The 21,739-nt window shown below is 35.5% G+C and overlaps 2 protein-coding genes across 3 annotated transcripts in view; one reads left to right on the forward strand and one right to left on the reverse strand.

Annotated features, from left to right (window-relative positions):
• Positions 1-21,739, reverse strand: part of SBF2 (SET binding factor 2) — a 527,862-nt gene that overhangs the window by 271,745 nt on the left and 234,378 nt on the right. For both annotated transcript variants that reach the window (XR_004053641.1, XM_010384825.2), the window contains exons 3-5: positions 16,094-16,231; positions 1,963-2,085; positions 701-811 (exon numbers count right to left, since the gene is read on the reverse strand). Coding sequence is in view for 1 of the 2 variants with exons in the window: in XM_010384825.2 (XP_010383127.1) it covers positions 701-811; positions 1,963-2,085; positions 16,094-16,231 (372 nt within the window). In the remaining variant the exon portion in view is untranslated. The remainder of the gene's footprint in view (positions 1-700; positions 812-1,962; positions 2,086-16,093; positions 16,232-21,739) is intronic.
• Positions 8,246-8,647, forward strand: LOC115893585 (60S ribosomal protein L39). The gene has a single exon (XM_030918142.1). It carries the CDS (start codon positions 8,298-8,300, stop codon positions 8,451-8,453), a length of 156 nt encoding a protein of 51 aa, XP_030774002.1. The 5' UTR covers positions 8,246-8,297; the 3' UTR covers positions 8,454-8,647.

A 21,739-nucleotide genomic window follows, 5' to 3' on the forward strand; every position in this document is an offset into this window, starting at 1 on the left:
GCAGGATCTTTGTCAGATTGAAGACAATGTGATTTTTAGAAGGCTGTCCTCTTCCCTAATATTATATAAGAATAAGCAAAATAAATTATCAACTATTCATTTTTAGGGTTTAAGGAAAAAAATCTATTCTTTTAAAAGTGTGATTGACCAAGAAACAATAAATAAATCATAGCAGCAGAGATTATTTTTCTACTTTAGAGACAAATATGAAAATCTCAAGACCTACAGAATAAATGAATCTATTAATAAGTATTTACAATGTAACAAAGAACTGTGTTGAGAGTTTTCTTAATGTTATCTTCTAATTTTTATCACTCCAACATTTTTCAATTTAGGTTAATAAAAATGAGGTGTAACTATATACAGGAATAAGAAAGGTAAAAGAGCACACATAAAAGTTCAACTTAATATATTTCCAAGAAAATACAAACTGAGGTTCAAGTTACACGAAATATGACTTCTAATCATGCTATGTGAAAGACGAACCCTGTGTTAAAATTAACCTCATGACCTAAGAAAAGAATGGAATCTTGAGTGTCTAGAAGGCAGACCATGGGGACAATGCTTAACTAAACTAGGATCTTCCCTAAAACAAAAATATTTAAAGAATTCTTTCTTTCCCTTTCACCATAAATTAAATTAACTGGAGGAGAGCGGAAGAGAAATAATCCTTCTCCACCCCTCTTTCTATTCTATTTACCTGAGACCCTCCAGCCGCTGGGACAAGGCAGGCACAAAGGTTAGCAACTAGACTTTCCAAGGAGACATTCAGGCTGTCCACATACACGGTATAGATCAAACCCAGGCAAGCCTGCAAAAAGATAGATACATGTAATTATTTCATGGAAAAAGCATTAAAAATAAATTGTTATGACATCTGTTCTAGGACAATTTCTCTTTGAACCTAGTAAAGTATATTATACAGTGAACATGGAATACATTTTAAACAGCAAAAATTAAGTTTATTAAATTTTCCTTAGAACCAGAACCTCCAAATGAGCTTCTGAGATGAGTTTATAGAAAGCAGAAATCCACAATTTGTAAAACAGATGTTTGTGCTCTGATAACTACTTTAGCAAATCTGTAGGGCTAATATTGTTTTTGCCTCAACTTAGTTTGTTAAACTCCAAATCTCAAGATAAAAACTTAGAAATTTTATCTTGTTTGGTGGTTCTTATAAATCCAGAATGCTTATTCTACAGAAAAATTTAACATGTGAATTGTAAGAAAGGATTGCAAAACAGAGACAAGATTGTAAGATTAACACTGAGTTCAGAAGAAGGTAGGTGGTAAAACAGACATAATGCAATCTTTATGAATCTCTTTCAGTATAGCGAAATTTGTGACTTTGAAAACTTAATATTTGCTTGGAGTTACCCATTGTCATTGAAATCTTGACACTAAATTAATTCTTTCTTAACATAAATAATCTCAATTTCTGGAAAAGTTTTACAGAAATTTTATGTTAGCACAAATATTTACAAATGAATAAAAATTTCCTCTTATGTTTGAAAATTCTGTGTTTCTGAAACAAGAAAATATCTGGAAGCAATATTTTAAGAGTATTTTGACAGAAGTATGATCAGAATTATTTGAAATCTCAAACATCCATCCTATTTACTTAAACTTGATTCCGCGTAAGGGGAATAAACATACACAAAATTGTTAAATCACTCATGCATTTACATTTACTATAGGTAATCAAATTATTTCTTTAGGATGTATACATTCTGGATTTAATAAATGTGGGACCTATCCTTATAAGTTTTAGTAGTCACATTAACTTATTCAGGTATTTATTTCATCCAACATGAAAATATTTCTTCTGTTCATGCTAACTGTATTTCATAGATGAATTCCTAAATCAATCTAACAATATTTTCAATCCAAATAACTTGTACCATGGTTCACTCAAGAGACTCACACAATAATACAAATTAATAATAACTATGTGTTCTTTACCCTAAAAATTTCTGGATAATATAATCTGGATACCAACACCAGGCTTTTGGGAGCAAACACTTCTGCAGGCTGAATTAAACCAGACACTTCTGCTTCACCTTCAATCTCTTCCTTCTTTGTTCCCTAGAAAAAGAGACACTGAAATCAACAAACAGAAGGGATTTCCTAGACTCATAATTCACAAAAGATGAACATCACCTTAAAAATAACTTATACAAATTCAAAATTAATTATAAAATATAATTTAAAAAATCAAACTACAAATAAAGAGTAGACTTTAAGAGCAATCTAAAAGTAAAGTAGACACATTATGAGGCAGGGAATACTTATTTCATTCTTGAAAAGCTCCTTAAGCTCTGGAAATATAACACAACTTTATTTGAGCATTTCCTTTCTGAGTGAATCAAAGGCAAATAAGACATGTTCAAATTATTTTAAATAGTGACCCAAACAATTAAAAATTATACTCACTTAGATGAAAAGTTAAAAAATGATATTTAAATGAAAAGTCAGTTTTCAAAAGAAGATCATCTGTTTTGGAAATATGATGCTAATTTTCATTTTGGTTTTTCTACTTGTCTCAATCTCTCAAACAAGGATTCTAAGGCTTGCAGAATGCTCGGTGCTCAATGCTCTTGGCAGTAAAGCACAATCGGCTCCAAATTGCTTTTGTTCATAAGCGACAATGCTGATATTTTGAGAAAAGTGAACTTTGTTTTTGTTTTTGAAACAAGGTCTTGCTCTGTTGCCCAGGCTGGAGGGCAGTGGCACTATCACAGCTCACTGCAGCCTCAACCTTCTGGGCATAAGGGATCCTCCCACCTCAGCTTCCCGAGTGGCTAGAATCACAGGCACATGCCACCATGCCAGGGTAACTGTTTAGTTTTTGTTGCCCATAGGGTCTCCCTATGTTGCCCAGCTGATTTCAAACTCCTGAGTTCAAGTGATGCTCCTGCCTTACCATTCCAAAGTGCTGGATTATAGGTGTGAGCCATCATGCCTGGCTGAGAGAAAATTTTTACATACAAAACTGAATTTCAAAATGTATTTAATGCCACTGAACTGAATACTTAAAAATGGCTAAATGGCAAATCTTATATATATATTTTACCACAATAAAAAAGGCTTAAAACAATACATAAGTTTCAATAACTAAACACGGGTTAATAAACTTGGAAAAATATGATTTTCCCACTTAACAAACCAAAAAATCCTGATTCCCCTCTTTTTAATAACCTACCTCCCACTGTCAACAAATCCTGATTTCTTACCTACTCTATTGCTACCATAATGCTGTGAGCTACTATAATCTCTTGTGTGGATTACTCTACCAGCCTCCCTTCATCTCCTTTATTCTTCTTTAGCCCCACTTTGCTTCCTTGCTGCTCTTTAAACACACTGGGCATGCCCCCATCCACTGATCTACGCACTTCTGTGTTATTCCTTTGCCTAAATACTCTTTCCACAGATATTTTAATGACTCAGTTCCTCATCACTTTCAAGTTTTCATTCAAGCATCTTCTGCTCTGATAAGCTTTTGCTGACAACGTTATTTAAAACTGCAATGCCCTAACACTCTCTACCCACTTTCTCTGCTTTATTTTTCTCCATGGTACTTGTTACTATCCAACATATTGGATATCTATTTCACTTATCTTGTTTTTTAGTTTCTCTGTCAACCACACTAGCACATGCTCCCATAAAGGCCAGGATTTCAGTTTTGTTCAATGGTGATCTCCCAGTTCCTAAAATAAGGGCTGGGCCCATAGTTGATACTTAATATTAATTCATTGCATACATGCACAAATACATTTTCTTGGCATAGTTTTTTGAGCATTTTATCAAGGGAAGTCTTTTCCCCCCTATTCATAGAGGCCAAGAATTATATTTTCTATTTCCTTTAGAGCTCATTTAGTTTCTATTACAATGCAATATAACAGTATTAGATGTCTGTGGAATGCACACATCCAAAGGGAGCTGTTTACTTTTTGTATGTATGATAAAGTCCATATGCTCTTGAAAGATTTTCATTTATTACAAAGCAAAAACAAACATTAGGTTGGTTGATTTCTGGAATCCTTAGAAATAATAAAAGTGATGAATATGACTTTACCAAAGATTTCCACACTTAATGAATCATATTCTTCATGGATTACCAACAAATTCAAAATGACAAAAGAATGACTAAAATTATTGGAAGAGATAAAGCTATCCACATTTTTATGGGATTGTGATAAATGCCCTAGAGTACCATTAGAAGCCAGCGAGAGTAAATAGATAACCATTTCAAATATATAACCATTAATTTACTTTGACCAAAACACAAAATAGAATGCCATTGGTCATTTCTTAAAGTTGCTCTTCAATTAAACACTCACCAAAAGAAAAAGTTATTAACAAGAAAGAAAAAGGTCCAATAGAGTGAAAATCAGTATTAAGTAAAAAATAATTTTTATTTATATCACTTTTTATTACAGATGTTGACTTTTCCTTTGTAAATGTGCTACAAATCCTAAAATATTCTTAGTTCTTAATTTCAGTATCTCTCCTATAAGAATGCAATGTCCCAAGTTTAGAGAAAAATTCTTATTTCTGCTTTTAAAGCAAAATGTACTGTGATTAAACACACACACACACACACACACACACACACACACACACCCCCCAAATAAACCCCAAATTTGTTAGGTAAAATAAAGTTTGTTATAGAATGTTAAAGAGACATTTTTGATAAAATTTTTCTAGAAATAATTTATTATGTAAGAGGAATACTCCTTCTTCTACACAGCTGCTAGATATATCCTGTGTAATAATTATATAATGACACTAGTTTTATTTGGTGTGTGTTTTACAATGACAGATTTCACCTACTGAAAAGATGTGAGAAACTTAAAAATAAGCAGGAAATTCAAAACATAGTTTATGAATATTAGATACTCTAATAATGCTTCTAAATTCAATATTTTACAGTACAAAACAGTTTCACATATTTTATCCAGCTGAACAATATTTTAAAGGCTTTGCCAACTTAAGATTATTTCTTCTCATTAAATTGGCCAGTTAAAGATTATTCCTTGCTTTTAGTAGGTCTCATTAAAGATACAAATTTAACTTAAACACTGTTTACTCAATTATCTCACATTGACTTATAAGGTCAATACATATCATAATCACATGCCACAACTTGCCCATTTGTAGATATCTTTGCCTACCAATTACTACTATGGATTACATTTGCCAGTGATTCCCAGCTTCTGTGTAACTTATATTATGTGTAGTTCATAGTCTCTGTGCTTCAATAATATGGGATAAATTAGTACTCACCATATCAAGCTGGACTAAAAGTGCTACTACTGCTCTTAAAACATATCCTGAGACAAAAAGTACTAGATTGCTGATTGCATGCAATAACTCGATGTAGCAGATCAGCACAAGCTTTAAGGAAGTTTATCTGACCATTCAGGTTGAACACTTCAGCCTCATCTTTGTTGTATCTTGATGCTTAATTTTAATATCAAAATAACTGTCAAGTCCTGACCCTTCTATCCTTAAAGGAACTGTGGCATCCAACATCTCTGTGCTATGTTCATTTTTAACAATACTGTACCACAGTAAAAATCTTCCCACAGCATTTCTTAAATAATCACTTATAAGAAGAGGATAAAATTAATTCCACAAGTAAAACATTTTCAGTCCTCAATTTCCTTTCCGAAATGTAATATATAGCAATTGTACCACTATATAGAATTGTCTCAGTAAAGCAATTTAAGAACTTAAAAATTTCCCAGAATTGGAAATAATGGAGCCTAAGTAGTTGCAAAATTCTGTAAGTTCTAAAATTCTCCCCAAAACCCTTCATTTCTTGCAAAATAATCTTTTAATCATGTTGACATGTCCACATGATCAAACCAGGTTTGCCCTTTCATTGGTCTGGAAAATAATGAATACATAAGAAATACACATTTTAGGATAACAAGCCTACCAACAATCTAGGCCACCAGTCTTCAGTTCAGAATCAAGTGTACCTCCAGCAAAGAGAATATACTGCAGATTTTCCCCTTCAATAGCAGAGCCCTGGGGCGCTACAGTATTCAGAAGACAGGACAAATTCCATTATATGTCTACTATATATCTGCTCATAAAGAATTCCGGTTTTAGCATGCAGTGAGCCAAGATTGCACCACTACACTCCAGCCTGGGCAATAGAGGGAGACTCTGTCTCAAAAAAAAAAAAAAGAATTCTGGTTTTAGTGGCACTAAAATAGGAAGTGTTTTCTCCTGGAACCTAAGAGACATTACTGAGCAAAAGGGTCTCCTAATCAAAGAATGTTGGAAACAATACGTTAAAAAGGTTGCTTTACTGCAGGATTTCTCAAATTTTGATATGAAAGTATTGTTTGTTCAATTCAAAGCACAGCATTCGTCAAAATTATTGGATCTCTACATGATGGCACATCTAGAAGACCTGGTGCCCTATGGAACACATACTGGGAAATGCTGTCATGAAGTATTATATGATACAAAATGTCAAAACCTTGTTTAATGACTATGTAACATGGCATATTAAAATACTGCATAAAGAAAGAGGACATTTGGTTATAAACAAGTGTCATGCAATAAATTCTACAACACACATTCATCTAAAAAGGACCTCTTCAAGGAGAACTACAATCCACTGTTCAAGGAAATAAGAGAGGACACAAACAAATGGAAAAATATTCCACACTCATGGATAGGAAGAATCAATATCATGAAAATGGCTATGCTGCCCAAAGTAATTTATAGATTCAATGCTATCCCCACGAAGCTACCACTGACTTTCTTCACAGAATTGGAAAAAACTACTTTAAAACTTCATATGGAACCAAAAAAGAGCCCACATAGCCAAGACAATCCTAAGCCAAAAGAACAAAGCTGGAGGCATCATGCTACCTGACTTCAAACTATACTACAAGACTACAGTAACCAAAACAGCATGGTACTGGTACCAAAACAGATATATAGACCAATGGGACAGAAAAGAGGCCTCAAAAATATCACCACACATCTACAACAACCTGATCTTTGACAAACCTGACAAAAACAAGCAATGGGGAAAGGATTCCCTATTCAATAAATGTGTTGGGAAAACTGGCTAGCCATATGCAGAAAACTGAAACTGGACCCCTTCCTTATACCTTATACAAAAATTAATTCAAGATGGATTAAATTCTTTTTTTTAAGATGGAGTCTCGCTCTGTCACCCAGGCTGGAGGGCAGTGGTGCAACCTCGGCTCACTGCAACCTCCGCCTCCCAGGTTCACACCATTCTCCTGCCTCAGCCTCCTGAGAAGCTGGGACTACAGTTGCCCACCACCACACCCAGCTAATTTTTTTTTTTTTTTTTGTATTTTTAGTAGAGATGGGGTTTCACTGTGTTAGGATGGTCTCGATCTACTGACCTCGTGATTCGCCCACCTTGGCCTCCCAAAGTGCTGGGATTACAGGTGTGAGCCACCGCGCCCAGCCTAAAGTCTTAAACGTAAGACCTAAAACCATAAAAACCCTAGAAGAAAACCTAAGCAATACCATTCAGGACATAGGCATGGGCAAAGACTTCATGTCTAAAACACCAAAAGCAACAACAACAAAAGCCAAAATTGACAAATGGGATCTAATTAAACTGAAGAGTTTCTGCCCAGCAAAAGAAACTATCAGCAGAGTGAACAGGCAACCTACAGAATGGGAGAAAATTTTTGCAATCTACCCATCTGACAAAGGGCTAATATCCAGAATCTACAAAGAACTTAAATTGACAAGGAAAAAACAACCCCATCAACAAGTGGGCAAAGGATATGAACAGACACTTCCCAAAAGAAGACATTTATGCAGCCAACAGACACATGAAAAAATGCTCATCATCACTGGTCATCAGAAAAACGCAAATCAAAACCACAATGAGATACCATCTCATGCTAGTTAGAATGGCGATCATTAAAAAAATCAGGAAACAACAGATGCTGGAGAGGATGTAGAGAAATAGGAACACGTTTACACTGCTGGTGGGAGTGTAAACTAGTTCAGCCATTGTGGAAGACAGTGTGGCAATTCCTCAAGAATCTAGAACTAGAAATATCATTTGACCCAGCCATCCCATTACTGGGAATACACCCAAAGGATTATAAATCATGCTGGTATAAAGACACACGCACACGTATGTTTACTGCGGCACTATTCACAATAGCAAAGACTTGGAACCAACCCAAATGTCCATCAATGATAAACCAGATTAAGAAAATGTGGCGCTCTTTTCCTTTCTCCGCCATCGTGGTGTGTTCTTGCCTCCACTTCTCGCCATGTCTTCTCACAAGACTTTCAGGATTAAGCGATTCCTGGCCAAGAAACAAAAGCAAAATCGTCCCATTCCCCAGTGGATTCGGATGAAAACTGGAAATAAAATAAGGTACAACTCCAAAAGGAGACATTGGAGAAGAACCAAGCTGGGGCTATAAGGAATTGCACATGAGATGGCACATATATTTGTGCTGTCTGAAGGTCACGATCACATTACCATATCAAACTGAAAATGTCACCACTCTCTGGAGAGTTCGACGTATTTTCCTCTCTGAATCTATTATGAATGCGTTGGTTGGCTGGGTTCAGTAATAAATATGTGAGGCCTTTCATTTCAAAAAAAAAAAAAAAAGAAAATGTGGCACATATACACCATGGAATACTATGCAGCCATAAAAAAGGATGAGTTCATGTCCTTTGGCAGGACATGGATGAAGCTGGAAACCATAATTCTCAGCAAACTAACACAAGAACAGAAAACCAAATACCACATGTTCTCACTCATAAGTGGGAGGTGACAATGAGAACACATGGACACAGGGCAGGGAGTATCACACACTGGGGCCTGCCAGTGGGTAGTGGGGTTAGGGGAGGGATAGCATTAGGAGAAATATTTAACATAGATGACAGGTTGATGGGTGCAGCAAACCACCATGGCACATGTATACCTATGTAACAAAACTGCATGTTATGTACACGTACCCCAGAACTTAAAGTATAATAAAATTTTTTTTTTAAAGTACACTTTATTCAGAAGATGACTTGCAACAGTGTTCTGTGGGACATAATTTAAAGTGTATCTGCTATGAACAATATTAAAATATATCTTTAAACTCAGACATAGTTTAAATGACAGAATAAGAAAAATAATACAGTAGTGGAAGATATTTAAAATCTATGCTACCTGCTTCATTTTATAAATCAGTAATCACATGCCCAGAGAGATGAAATGACTTGCCAAAGTCATACAGATCATTAAAGGCATAACTGGGATTAATAAGCCAAGTCTTCTCTTAAGCTACTTCTCCTTTCAGTATCTTTTTTTTTTTTTTGAGACGGAGTCTCGCTCTGTCGCCCAGGCTGGAGTGCAGTGGCTGGATCTCAGCTCACTGCAAGCTCCGCCTCCCGGGTTCACGCCATTCTCCTGCCTCAGCCTCCCGAGTAGCTGGGACTACAGGCGCCCGCCAGGTCGCCCGGCTAGTTTTTTGTATTTTTAGTAGAGACGGGGTTTCACCATGTTAGCCAGGATGGTCTTGATCTCCTGACCTTGTGATCCGCCCGTCTCGGCCTCCCAAAGTGCTGGGATTACAGGCTTGAGCCACCGCGCCCGGCCTCCTTTCAGTATCTTATACTCTTCTGTGTAAACTTTGTAAAAAATAACATATTAGTCCAAATAAGCTGTTTAAGATAACATCTGAGAAGCCAAACTGTCAATCTGAAAAGATGTTCAGATTTGTTTTCCTTTAATTATATTTGAATGTAGTAATCTTTATTTTAAAATGAAATAGTAACAATACACAATTCTCATCGCAGCCCTTCCTAGCCTGAAATTGTTGTCAAAATTTAAGAAAAGATATTTGATGTTGAAGGATTCTGGAAACTTACTCCTAAAAGTTTCTCCTGCTGTTTTAATGTCTTATATCATTTTAAGCATGTAGTACCAATTAATCATAGTTAATTCAGTGATAGTTTTTTCCTACAAAATACAACTGTGAGGGACATCAACGGGACTGTTAAGATTCAGCATTCTGTCCATTTGCCAATTCTCATTTCAAAAAGGGGGAGGAGAAGACAGATGCTTTGGTAAAAAACATAATCTTTACCATCCATACTCTAAGGAGAATCCCATGTGGATACTTGCAAAGGTTGTAAATTATCAAACTATAGAATAAACTCAGAACATACAAGTCTCCCAATTTTTTCACTGTGTGAATTATGTTACACATGCTAGTTTTCACTAGACTCTAACAAAGTCTAGTCTTGTTGAATAAGACCTAAGAATTAGTCTCTAGAATGCTACCAAGTGTAAAGTTGATTACAATATCAGCAAGCCCAATTCCCAAACGCCGCTATTTCTAACTTTTAGTTCAAAGAGTTGTATTACCTTGGACTAAGTTTTTCTTGAAGGAACCAAGATTTTTCCAGATATTCATCACAGTTATTCATAATATTGACAAAACAAGAAATACATGTCCATCAGGGGATTAATTAAACCTACCCATATGGTCAATTAGTGTACAGCAATTTTTGTAAAAAAAAAAAAAAAAAATCCTTTTTATTGGAAGAAAATATGTCCATTTTTTTTCTGTTCTCTCAAATTTTTTCCTGCATGTTCTTTCTATGTTTTCTACAACGAGCATAGTACACTATGATAAACAGCGGGACAGTGGGGGTGGGGGAGTACCAAAAATGATTGGGTTGTAGTACTTCAGCTAAATCTATACAGTGTTTTGTATGTGGTGGTCTCCACTGTTTTATAACATATAGAGATGAATTTTTTTTTTTTTTTTTTTTTTTTTTAGACAGAGTCTCACTCTGTCGCCCCGACTGGAGTGCAGTGGTGCGATCTCGGCTCACTGCAAGCTCCACCTCCCAGGTTCACGCTACTCTCCTGCCTCAGCCTCCCAAGTAGCTGGGACTACAGGCACCCGTCACTACGCCCAGCTAATTTTTTAAATTTTTTTTTAGTAGAGACGGTTTCACCATGTTAGCCAGGACAGTCTTGATCTCCTGACCTCGTGATCCGCCCACCTGGGCCTCCCAAAGTGCTGGGATTACAGGTGTGAGCCACTGCGCCCGGCCTAGAGATGAATTTATAAATTCCTTTTTATGCCTCCATTTTCCAGGTAATTACTTAACTACTTGGAATTAATTGTATGATATTATGTTTAAATTTATTTTGTTTTCTCAAATAGCTCATCAACTGTTTAAATAATATTTGTCGAAATACACACATTCCATTGATTTATAAAGCTTCTATTGTTGGATACTGATCTATACACAATAGAGTCTGCTCCTGGAGTATCATTTTTGTTCCCATAATTGTTTTTATCCTTGACACTTAATTCTTGAACCTATAGCACACTGATACAATTTTCGCAGGTTTGTAGTAAATGTGGTTATTATTTGGTCTTTGGAGACAGAATGAATCAAGCACTTCAACTTAGTACTGAATGTCCCTAAGTAAGCCTCATCTGTAAAACGGAAATGTTAAAACCTATCAAATGCTGTTTTGTGAGAATAAACTTACATGTGAGTTAAACAGAATAGAATGAAATAAAGTGTTGTGAAACTTTTAGCACAGTGCCTAGAACGTAAGACTTTAATTTATCATAAGCACTACAATCTTTTTTCCCTTTCACAAGCTTTTTGTTTGAATTGTTCTTTTTCTTTCCCTTACTCTAGGTGTTGGCTCTTTTAAACTCTGTATGATTTATTCCAGTTGCTTAGTCTGCAATTATTATCTATTTCACTGAATGATACTTAGCATATGGTACTTTGGATTGTTTTTGTACTTAAGTTTTGGTTCTGCTTCCCAAGCTAGATTTGAAGCCCACTGAGATGGAGAAACATATCTTATGCTTTCTATGTTTCTCCCTCTTTTTTCCTCATCTTATCTCTCGAAATTACAAAATTCATTCCCTCTCTCTTTCTTTGATGACAATTTGATGACATACCAAATGTTCTCACTGAGAACTGCATAATTATCACTGATTCAGAGACAAGTATATAAACATATGAAATAACTTTAAAAAGACACAGAACTAAATTTAAATTTTAGATATTTAAAATTTTATACTTAACATATTTTAAGAAAATCAACTTATTATTTAGATAAGTCATAAAAGTCAATGTAAATCTATCATATTTTACTGATTACTTAAAAAAATTTAGATCACATTACCTAGTTGAGTAATTTTGGGAACATATTATCAAAAGTTTAATGCCAAAGGTTTGCTTAGGATTACTGACAGTGTTACTGTATCTTGGAAAGATAACAGAGCTAACATTTTTAAAGTTGCACAATCATATTTTGGATGGTGTATGTCCTTAAGTTCCCCCTCTTTAGGATTCCAAATAACGTGTCATAGTATATTTGGTATGAAGTAATTCACACCAAACAAGAATTAAAAGATCTATTTTGAACTGATGATATGATCCAAAAAGAAAGGAAAAACACATTTTTAAAGGGACGTAAACAGTTCATGCCAAAAATGAAAACAACTTTACTGATGACCAAGAAAGAAACATCTTCTGGGTTCTATTTTTTTTTCAAATTCTGCTTCATTGTTTGTCCCTCTTTCCGACCAAACCCAAAAGACATTCACTTATGTTTCCAGAAAAGTGGTCTTACAATTCTGGCTAGTACTTAAGTACAATTATATAGAATCCAGAATTCTCACTATCTACATTTTCAGAATCTTGGAAAAATCTGGTATGAAGCAGATTGTAACCTTCTGTAAGGTGACCGTAAAAAATAAATTAAGATTTCTGGGTCCACTGAAAATAGCAAGTAGGAAAATATCTAAGCTAAAAAGAGAAATAACTGTTGATATACAGATTCACACTACACAAGAACCCAGATCTTAGCTTCTAATATTATTCCCTACTCAAAACAGCCAGACTCCTTGAAGAAATGGCTGATTTCAAGGCAGAGGCAGGGAAGGAATAAAATGATCCTAGATCAACTTGTTATGATAGAAAAGTTAAAAAGTACTTTTTCTAAAAGGAGATCTGTGAAAAGAACACGAGAATCTGTCTGAGTGGTGCACGCTGGTCAAATACGGGATAATTTGTGCATTAAAATAATAAAAAGCATTAATGATTTATATATTATTGGGGAAAAAAACCTGAATCCACGAGTCTATAGCTCAGACAGACAGGAAGAGAGAGTTCTAGCTTATAGTAAAAGGTCGACTGCTGACTGCTAAAAATAGAGGGAGTATGGAGTTAGAAAATAATCATTTTTTGTTATCAGAATCAAAATTGCTACAGGCAAGAATCATTAGTAAATGCTGAATCTAGGGGAACATGATTGATGAATAGGAGGATATTTGCATAGTCTTAAAGTGCCTTCCAGTAGACTGATTATTAATTGCAAACATAAAAATAGCCACTATAAAGTGGAGAAATCTGACAATCATCTGACCAAGTTACCAAAATTAACATCATCAATGAGGGACAGATAGGCATTGTGTACTTCCAGATGTGTACTCTTAGAAAGAGTCCCTTAGAAGGAACACAGGTAATATTCCAACTGTTGGTGCAGAGCCTGAAACTAACAATGAGAGACACTGCAAAATGCAAAATAAGAAACATTGTATTAAAAATGGGGGTGAAAAGTTACATTATTTAAAAATATCAACATTATAGACAAAGAAAGGCTGCACAACTATTCCAGATGAAAAGAGACAAAAGAGAAATGACAACTAAATGCAATATATGCAGTATGTACTAGATCCTGTACTGGAAGAAAAAAGGGATATGGAGTGCTATAAAGGATATTATTAGGTCAAATGACAAAACTGGAACATGGATGGTAGGTTTTATTATATTGATGTTAAATTTCCTGAGGCTGATAACTGTACTGTTTACATACTGTTCACGTACCTCTGAAGCATATACTAAAGAATTTAGGGTAAGGGTAAATGATACATGCAACTTTATTTCAAATGGTTCAGAAAAAAAAACTCTGTGTGTGTGTTTGGGGGAGAAGGGGAGGGAAGGCAGGGGAAGAGTGGAAAAAGGGATAAAGGGAGGAAGGAAGGGTAGGGAAGAAAGACTTCAAATAAATCGATGGGGCAAAATATTAACAACAGGTGAATATGGGTAAAGGCTGTATACATGTTTGCATTATTCTTGCAACTTTTAAGTTTAAAATTATTTCCAAATTAAAAGTTTGAAAAATGCCCAAGAATTCCTAGAACCTATTTGTAAACATCTGCTATTAATATAATGTCAATATATTGCCTTTCTGACAGTTTGTCTAGAAGAAGAGGGGTGAATAGTGAAGAGGGAGAATCTAAATAATTATAGTTAGCTTCATTAGATAATTCCAAGGAGTTGTGAAGCAATACCCTCAAGAATATGGAAATAACAGAAAATACTGAATTCTCAGCATTAACTTAAATGCTAAAGATCAACAGAGAAATGAAAGGCCAATAAAAGAGACAAAGTGGTTCTTGGGCAGAGAACACTCTCTAACTTATTCAGATTGAATTGATCAAAATGAGAAGCTGATTAGCTATTTGTTGGCAACATACATCCACACATTATCCAGGGGAGAGGAGACTTTAAATCACACTTAAAGTTTTCTGTCCCCATTGATAACATAATCTCTAATTTCAAATAGAAGCAACAGGCTATGTTAGTCTGATAGTCTTTAAGTATTTAACATCAAATATCCCTTAGTTTGATTCCATAATCAAAAGTCCATACTTTGATATGGCTTTCTACTAAGATCTGGTGACAGGAAGACAATGTGCTGATGATGCATATTTTGTTCTATATGCATTTTCAGCACTTTTCACATTCTCTATAAATTAGTAATCTAGCATGTTGGTTTTAATACATCAGTCTAATGAACTTGAATAATGAGTCTGCATCATGAAAGGTAATTTGTCTCCTCTTACTCAAAAATCAGATTTCTGCATCCAAAAAATTCAGATCTTAGAGTTTAATAAACATAATCAAAACTACCAAACACTCCTTTGTTAAGCCATTTCAGAAAGCAGGCCAATCTTTTCCCCCCAGTAGTGATACTCTATACGTAGAAGAAACTACAGCAGATTATGCAAACTGGCTTACTCAGTATCTTCCAAATCCCCTTTACAATTTCCTTCTTGTATTATAGAGCCTGGAAAGAAAAACCACCACCACCAGCACCAACAAAAAAAATCCCTACATTTTTTGGGGCAAAACGGGCTCTGTATGCAATCTTACTTCCACCAAAGAAACAACTCATGTAAAACTTAAAAGCAGAAGTAAGCAGTGTGAGACTAAAGCAGAAGTCAGCAGTGTGAATATCTGCAGAAGAATGGATATTCTAGCACAACTATGGTGAAGGTTATAATGTCTGATATATACCCAGCATCATAAGTGCCAAGTGGTAAAAGGTGGAAGGAATATGGTTTCTATGAGACTAGCACCAAGCCGGGCTGTTCCTAGTACCCAATATTGGTTCCCTGCTTGTCCCTCACCCCTAAAATTTCATAAGCTGCCAAATACTTTGTTATGACTCCTTTCTGCTTAGAGAAAGTAGAGCCAGTAGTGTGAAATTAAGAACCTCAACCAATAGTCTGAAAGAGCAATTATTTTATAAGTCTTCATAGTTCTAGCTTATTAATTTCTGCCTGATCATGTTGATATCATTATCCCTAAGAAGAATGAGTTAACATTTGGATGCCTAAACAATAATGTCAGGCATTGTAATTATGATTTGCAAACATTTTGAGTAAATGTTCTACATTCTATGAAAGACCTCCCAGGAAAAGGGCTGGCAGGGAAAATCATAGGTTCACCAAGAGAAGAAATTAATATTCTTAATAAACCAATTCAAGGATGCACTATTTTTAGAAATATTCAGATTATGATCAATGTTTTGAAAAAGGACAATTAAATCTGGAAAGTAATTTTAATATGTTGCTCTCCTCTCCAACCTTAAACATAAAAATTTCTTCATGCTTCTTAAGCTAGCCCATAAAACTCAAACTTGCAGTTTTAACAAAAATATGCATATAAAAAACATTCCTAAATGTTGTACCTTCGACTGTACTTTAGCTAGTAAAGGTTTTTGTACCTGAAGATTAATCTCTGCCTCATAGAAGGTCAGGCATGAGCAGTAATGTCGATCTGAGTCAATATCTGTCAGGACAACCACAAAGAACGTTGGCTGCTTCCTCTCTCTGGACAGCTGCCACCCGCCAGGCTGACAAAACTAAATGAAATAAGAAAAAAAAAAAAAAAAGTAACATTTAAAATTAATAGAAGTTAATTATTAGTTAATCTCTGAGAAATTTTAAATGTTTGCCCATTTTAACAAATTCCTACCTGATGAGGTATGACTCTAAAGCCAACATTTAAAAAAAAGTTCATGTACAGATTCATGATGTTGAAAACTTTCACCAATGTGCATATATATTTCATAAAGACAGCCTAGATTTCCCACAGATGCCACTCTGGGTGCCATTTCTGAGACCTAGGTTGGCACATATAGGAACACCACAACAAAATGAAAGACTTCCCCCTAACTATGAGAACAAATCATGGAATAAATTGGAAATCAAGCGCAAAATATGTATCACTGAGAGAAAATAGAGTTATTTTAAAATTTCCGTATGAATCTGAGAGTCTTCAATTTATTACAAAAAAAGAGATATCTTGTTCAGCAAGACAGACCATATTCTTGTCCATAAAACACACTTTAACAAATTTAAAGAAGAGAAATCATACAATGTCTGCTGTTAGACCATGATAGAATTAAACTAGAAATCAGTAACAGACAGATAGCTGGAAAATCCAGAAATACTTGGAGGTTAAACAACACTTTTTTTTTTTTTGAGATAGGGTCTTGTTCTGTCACCCAGGATGGAGTGTGGTGGCATGATCACAGCTCACTTTAACATTAACCTCCTGGGCTCAAGCAATTCTCCCATCTCAGCCTCCTGAGTAGCTGGAACCACAGGCACCTACCAGCATATCTGGCTAATATTTTTTATTTTTTATTTTGTAGAGAAAGAGTCTTTCCATGTTGTCCAGGCTGGTCTCGAACTCCTGGACTCAAGCAATTCTCCTGCGTCAGTCTTCCAAAGTGCCAGGATTATGGGCATGAGCTACTGCACCCAGCCAAATAATACTTTTAAATAACATATGAGTCAAAGATGAAATCTCAAGAGAAATTTAAAAAATATTTTGAGCTAACTGAAAATGAAAATCCAACATCAAAATTTGTGGGATGTGGTGAAAGCAGTGCTTACAGAAAAATTTATATCACTGAATGTACATATTAGAAAAGAAGAAAGATCTAAAGTCAGTAATCTAAGCTTTGACCTTTGGAAACTAGAAAAGAAGAGCAAATTACATCCAGAGTAAGCAAATAAAGAAAATAAAAGTTAAAATTGAAATCAATGATATTGAAAACAGAAAATCAGTAGAGAAAAATCAATAAAATAAAAGGCTGCTTCTTTGAAAAAGTCAATAAGCCTCTAGCCAGGCTAATTAAGAAAAAAAAAGGCACCAATTACTAACAAATGAAATGAAAGAGGGATTATCAATACAGATTGTTCTGGGTGGGAGACCTGCGAGAGAAGAAAAGGCACACACACAATACCTTTAAAGGTAAACAAGCTTTACACCATATGTAGATTTAACAGGCAAATGATATAATAAGCAAATTAATAAAATAAGCAAATGATATAATAAGCAAAGAGCAATGCAAAGGGGAGAAGGGAAAATAGATAAATGTCTTTACACCCACCAGACTATGGAGGATTCACCACCAAACTGGGAAGCAACAGCCTGGGCTCCAGAGCTGGACACCGCACTCACCAGACTATGGCGGATTCACCATGCCAGAGGTGGTGAATTCCTCTTCAAAGGGTTTAATTCTGTAATGTCCTTGGTTTGAAGGCCCCACCTCCTTGTACTTTCTCGTTTTTAGCCTGCAAGCAGCCCTCCCGCTCTTGCTGTGCCCTAACTTGCCCAGACATGTCCAGACATGTCTTGTGCCATAGCAGAAGAACCATTGCTACCCACTCCCTTGCGAATCGCGCATCTACCCTAATTGTTCAGTGTGCTCTTGCAATCATGGCTGATGCAGGGAGCACCCTTTGGCAGAAGTAAATTGCCTTGCTGAGAACGCTTTTTGCCTGAGTGCTGGTTTCACTTTGCGGCTCCGAGCACTTGTTTCTAACAACCACCAGACTGGGAAGCAACAGCCTGGGCACCATAGTCAGCCACTTGTCTGTACACAGACAAGGAGAGGTCTCATGAAGCTTTGGCGCAGCGTGGGAACCTAGCTGTTTTTCTAACGAGTTGTTTGGCAGGAGGTCCAGTCATGAAGGCCCTTGGTGACTGTGCTCAAGGAACACAAAAAGGTCAACTTGTTTTTGTGACTGTCTATTGGTTTTCTTTTTTTTTGGGATGAGTCCTGCTCTGTTGCCCAAGTTGGAGTGCCGTGACATGATCTCGGCTCACTGCAACCTCCGCCTCCTGGGTTCAAGTGATTCTCCTGCCTCAGCCTCCTGAGTAGCTGGGATTACAGGTGCCCGCCATCGTCCCCGGCTAATTCGTGTATATTTAGTACCAATGGGGTTTCGCAATGTTGGCCAGGCTGGTCTTGAACTCCTGACTTCAAGTGATCCACCCGCCTTGACCTCCCAAAGTGCTGGGATTACAGGTGTGAGCCACCACACCCAGCCTACTGCTTTTCAATAACCAAGGTATAGGAATAGATTGAAATAGAGATTTCTCTGAAACAGTGCTGGATGAACGCCTCAAGGGGCTCACACAACCTGTTCCAGGACTTGGTGACCATTGTTTGTGTCCACGTTCAATTGAGTTCAAATTTAATATTTAACTTTTCCTCCACACAAAAGTCCCCATGAACTTTTAAAAGATAATCAATGAATATTATAGACAACTCTATGCCCACAGCTGTGACAATGTAGATGAAATGTACCAATTTCTTGAAAGACACAATCTGCCAAAACTCACACAATAAATGGACAATCAGAATAGTCCTATATTGTTAGAGAAACTGAATAATTAATAACTTTCTAAAACAGAAAGCACCAGGCCCAGATGGATTGACTAGTGGATTCTTTTAAACATTTAAGGAAGAAGTTACAGTCAGCCCTCTGTATCTGTGGGTTCTACATCTGTGGATTCAATCAACCATGGATCAAAAATATTTGGGAAAAAAAGAAAAATAACAATACAACAATAAAAATAGTATATATAAAAATCCAGGTGGTAGCTATTTATATAACATTTACATTGTCTTAGGTATAAGTAATCTAAAGATGATTTACAATATACAGGAGGATATGCATGGGTTATATGCACATACCACACCATGTAATATAAAACATTTGAGCATCTTCGGATTTTGGTATGTGTGGGGGATTCTTGGAACCAATCCCCCTGCAGATTCCAAAGGACAACTGTATACCAATTATCTGCAAACTCTTTCAGAAAACAGAAGCAAAGGGAATACCTTCTTCATTCTACTAGGCCAGCACTATACTAATACCAAAACCAGATATAGACAGTTACAGAAATAAAAATTATTGACCAATATTGCTCATAAACATAAAAGCAAAAATATTAGCAAGTTGAATTCAACAATGAATAAAAAGAATATCATAACCAAGTGGAATTCATCCCAGGCATGCAAGGCTGGTTAACCATTCAAAAATCAATTAAACCATTACATCGTATCAATAGGCTAAAGAATAATCATGTGATCATACCAATAGATGCAGAAAATGCATTTGACAAAATCCAATACCTATTGATGATAAATAAATAGCCTCAGTACACTAGAAGTAGAGGGAAGCTTCCTCAACTTGATAAAGAATATCTTTAAAAAAAAAAACTCCTATGGCTAATAGCATACTTAATGATGAAAAACTCAAATGATCAGGGGAATAAAGTTAAGGATGCCCCTCTCACCACGCTTCTTAATATTATCCTAGAAGTCCTAGCTAAAGCAATAAAATGAAAAAGAAATAAAAAGTATATATATTGGGAGGAAAGAAACAAAACTGCTTTCATTCACAGATGACATGATTGTGTAAACAGATAATCTGAAAGGACAAAACAAACAAACAAACAAACAAAAACCACCCCTGGAACTAATAAACAATTAAAAACAAGTTCTAAGATACAAAGTTAATATACAAAAATCAACCACTTTTCCTTTATGTCAGAAATAAGTGGAATTTGAGGCAAAAATATAATACCATTTACATTAGCACTCCACTAAATGAAATAATTAGGTATAAATCTAACAAAATATGCAAAAGATCTATACGAGGAAAACTATAACACTGATGAAAGAAATCAAAGAACTAAATAAATGAGAGATTCCATGTTCATGGAAAGGAAGACTCAATACTGACAAAACGTCAGTTTGTCCCACTTTGACCCACATATTCATCATAATTCCAAAAACAATCCCAGCAAGTTATTTTATGGATATTAAAAAAATGATCCTAAAGTTTATAAAGAGAGGCAAAAGATCCAGGATAGCCAGTACAATATTGGGGAAAAACAGTTGGAGGACTGACACTACCAAACTTTGAGACCTATCAGGAAGCTATAGTAAATAAGACAGTGTGGTACTGGCAAAAGAATAGGCAAACAGATCAACGAAACAGAATAGAGAGCCCAGAAGACTTACATAAATACATTCAACTGATCTTACACACATACGGCAAAGTGCTCAGAGAAGTCCCTGGCATATAATCCAGTGGATGTAAATGTTAGGTATTATGACCATGACCCTCTTTGATCCAACCCATGTTTCTATCATCATCTCTTTGACATTTTCCTCTTTTGCACAGACATTTTTCAAAACTAGCTCCTGCTTTCACTGTCTCATTGCCTACCTTGTATGAGTCTAGAGACATCAGAAAATAAGATCGACATGATTTCCTACATTTGGAGAGGGATGTTAATCATGTTCACAGTTTCTCTAGAGAAAGGCTTAACCGTACCTTAATTAGCAAATCAGTAAAAACATTTCTATTATATATTCAGTTTAAAATAGCAATTTATTCAAAATATTACTGATCACTTAAGAATCATTTATTCCATGAAGTCTTCTTTGAAACTTCCTAGCTTCTCTAGCCCTCTCCAAACCAAAGAATCAGGCCAGGCTGTTCCTCTACTATACTCCAAAATCATCTTTATTATGAATAACAACAACAATAATAATGACAACCTATTCTCCTCTATATTTCCCTAGAACTTCTTATCTATTAATACTAATCTGGTAAAGAAAAACCGACATCATTGTCTTTATGTGTCCCTTGGTATCTGTGGAGGATTGGTTACAGGTCCCCTCACTAATATCAAAATCTGCAGATAATCAAGTCCCACAGTCAGCCCTTAGGAACCTGCAGATATTAAAAATTGCCCTTGATACCCATATATTTTTCTCTCAACAACCCATCTATACTAAATTCCATAACCCTAGATCTCAGGCTTATTTGTGACTGCAATAAGCCTATTTTATTCTAGAATAGCAGCTATCAAAAGAGTCCCCAATGTCAAAATTATTTTCATAATAAAACTGAGATATTGGTTGTTTCTTTCCTGTGAGTAAAACTGCTTGTGTCTTAATAGGAATCAAAGCAGTGGCACCAAACCATACTAGTAATCGCTGTATTCTTTATAGCTGCATATTTGCAATAAAAAAAGTCAGTTTTAATTGAAAAGG

The sequence above is a fragment of the Rhinopithecus roxellana genome, chromosome 15 (genome assembly GCF_007565055.1).
Source record: "Rhinopithecus roxellana isolate Shanxi Qingling chromosome 15, ASM756505v1, whole genome shotgun sequence".
Classification (NCBI taxonomy): domain Eukaryota; kingdom Metazoa; phylum Chordata; class Mammalia; order Primates; family Cercopithecidae; genus Rhinopithecus; species Rhinopithecus roxellana.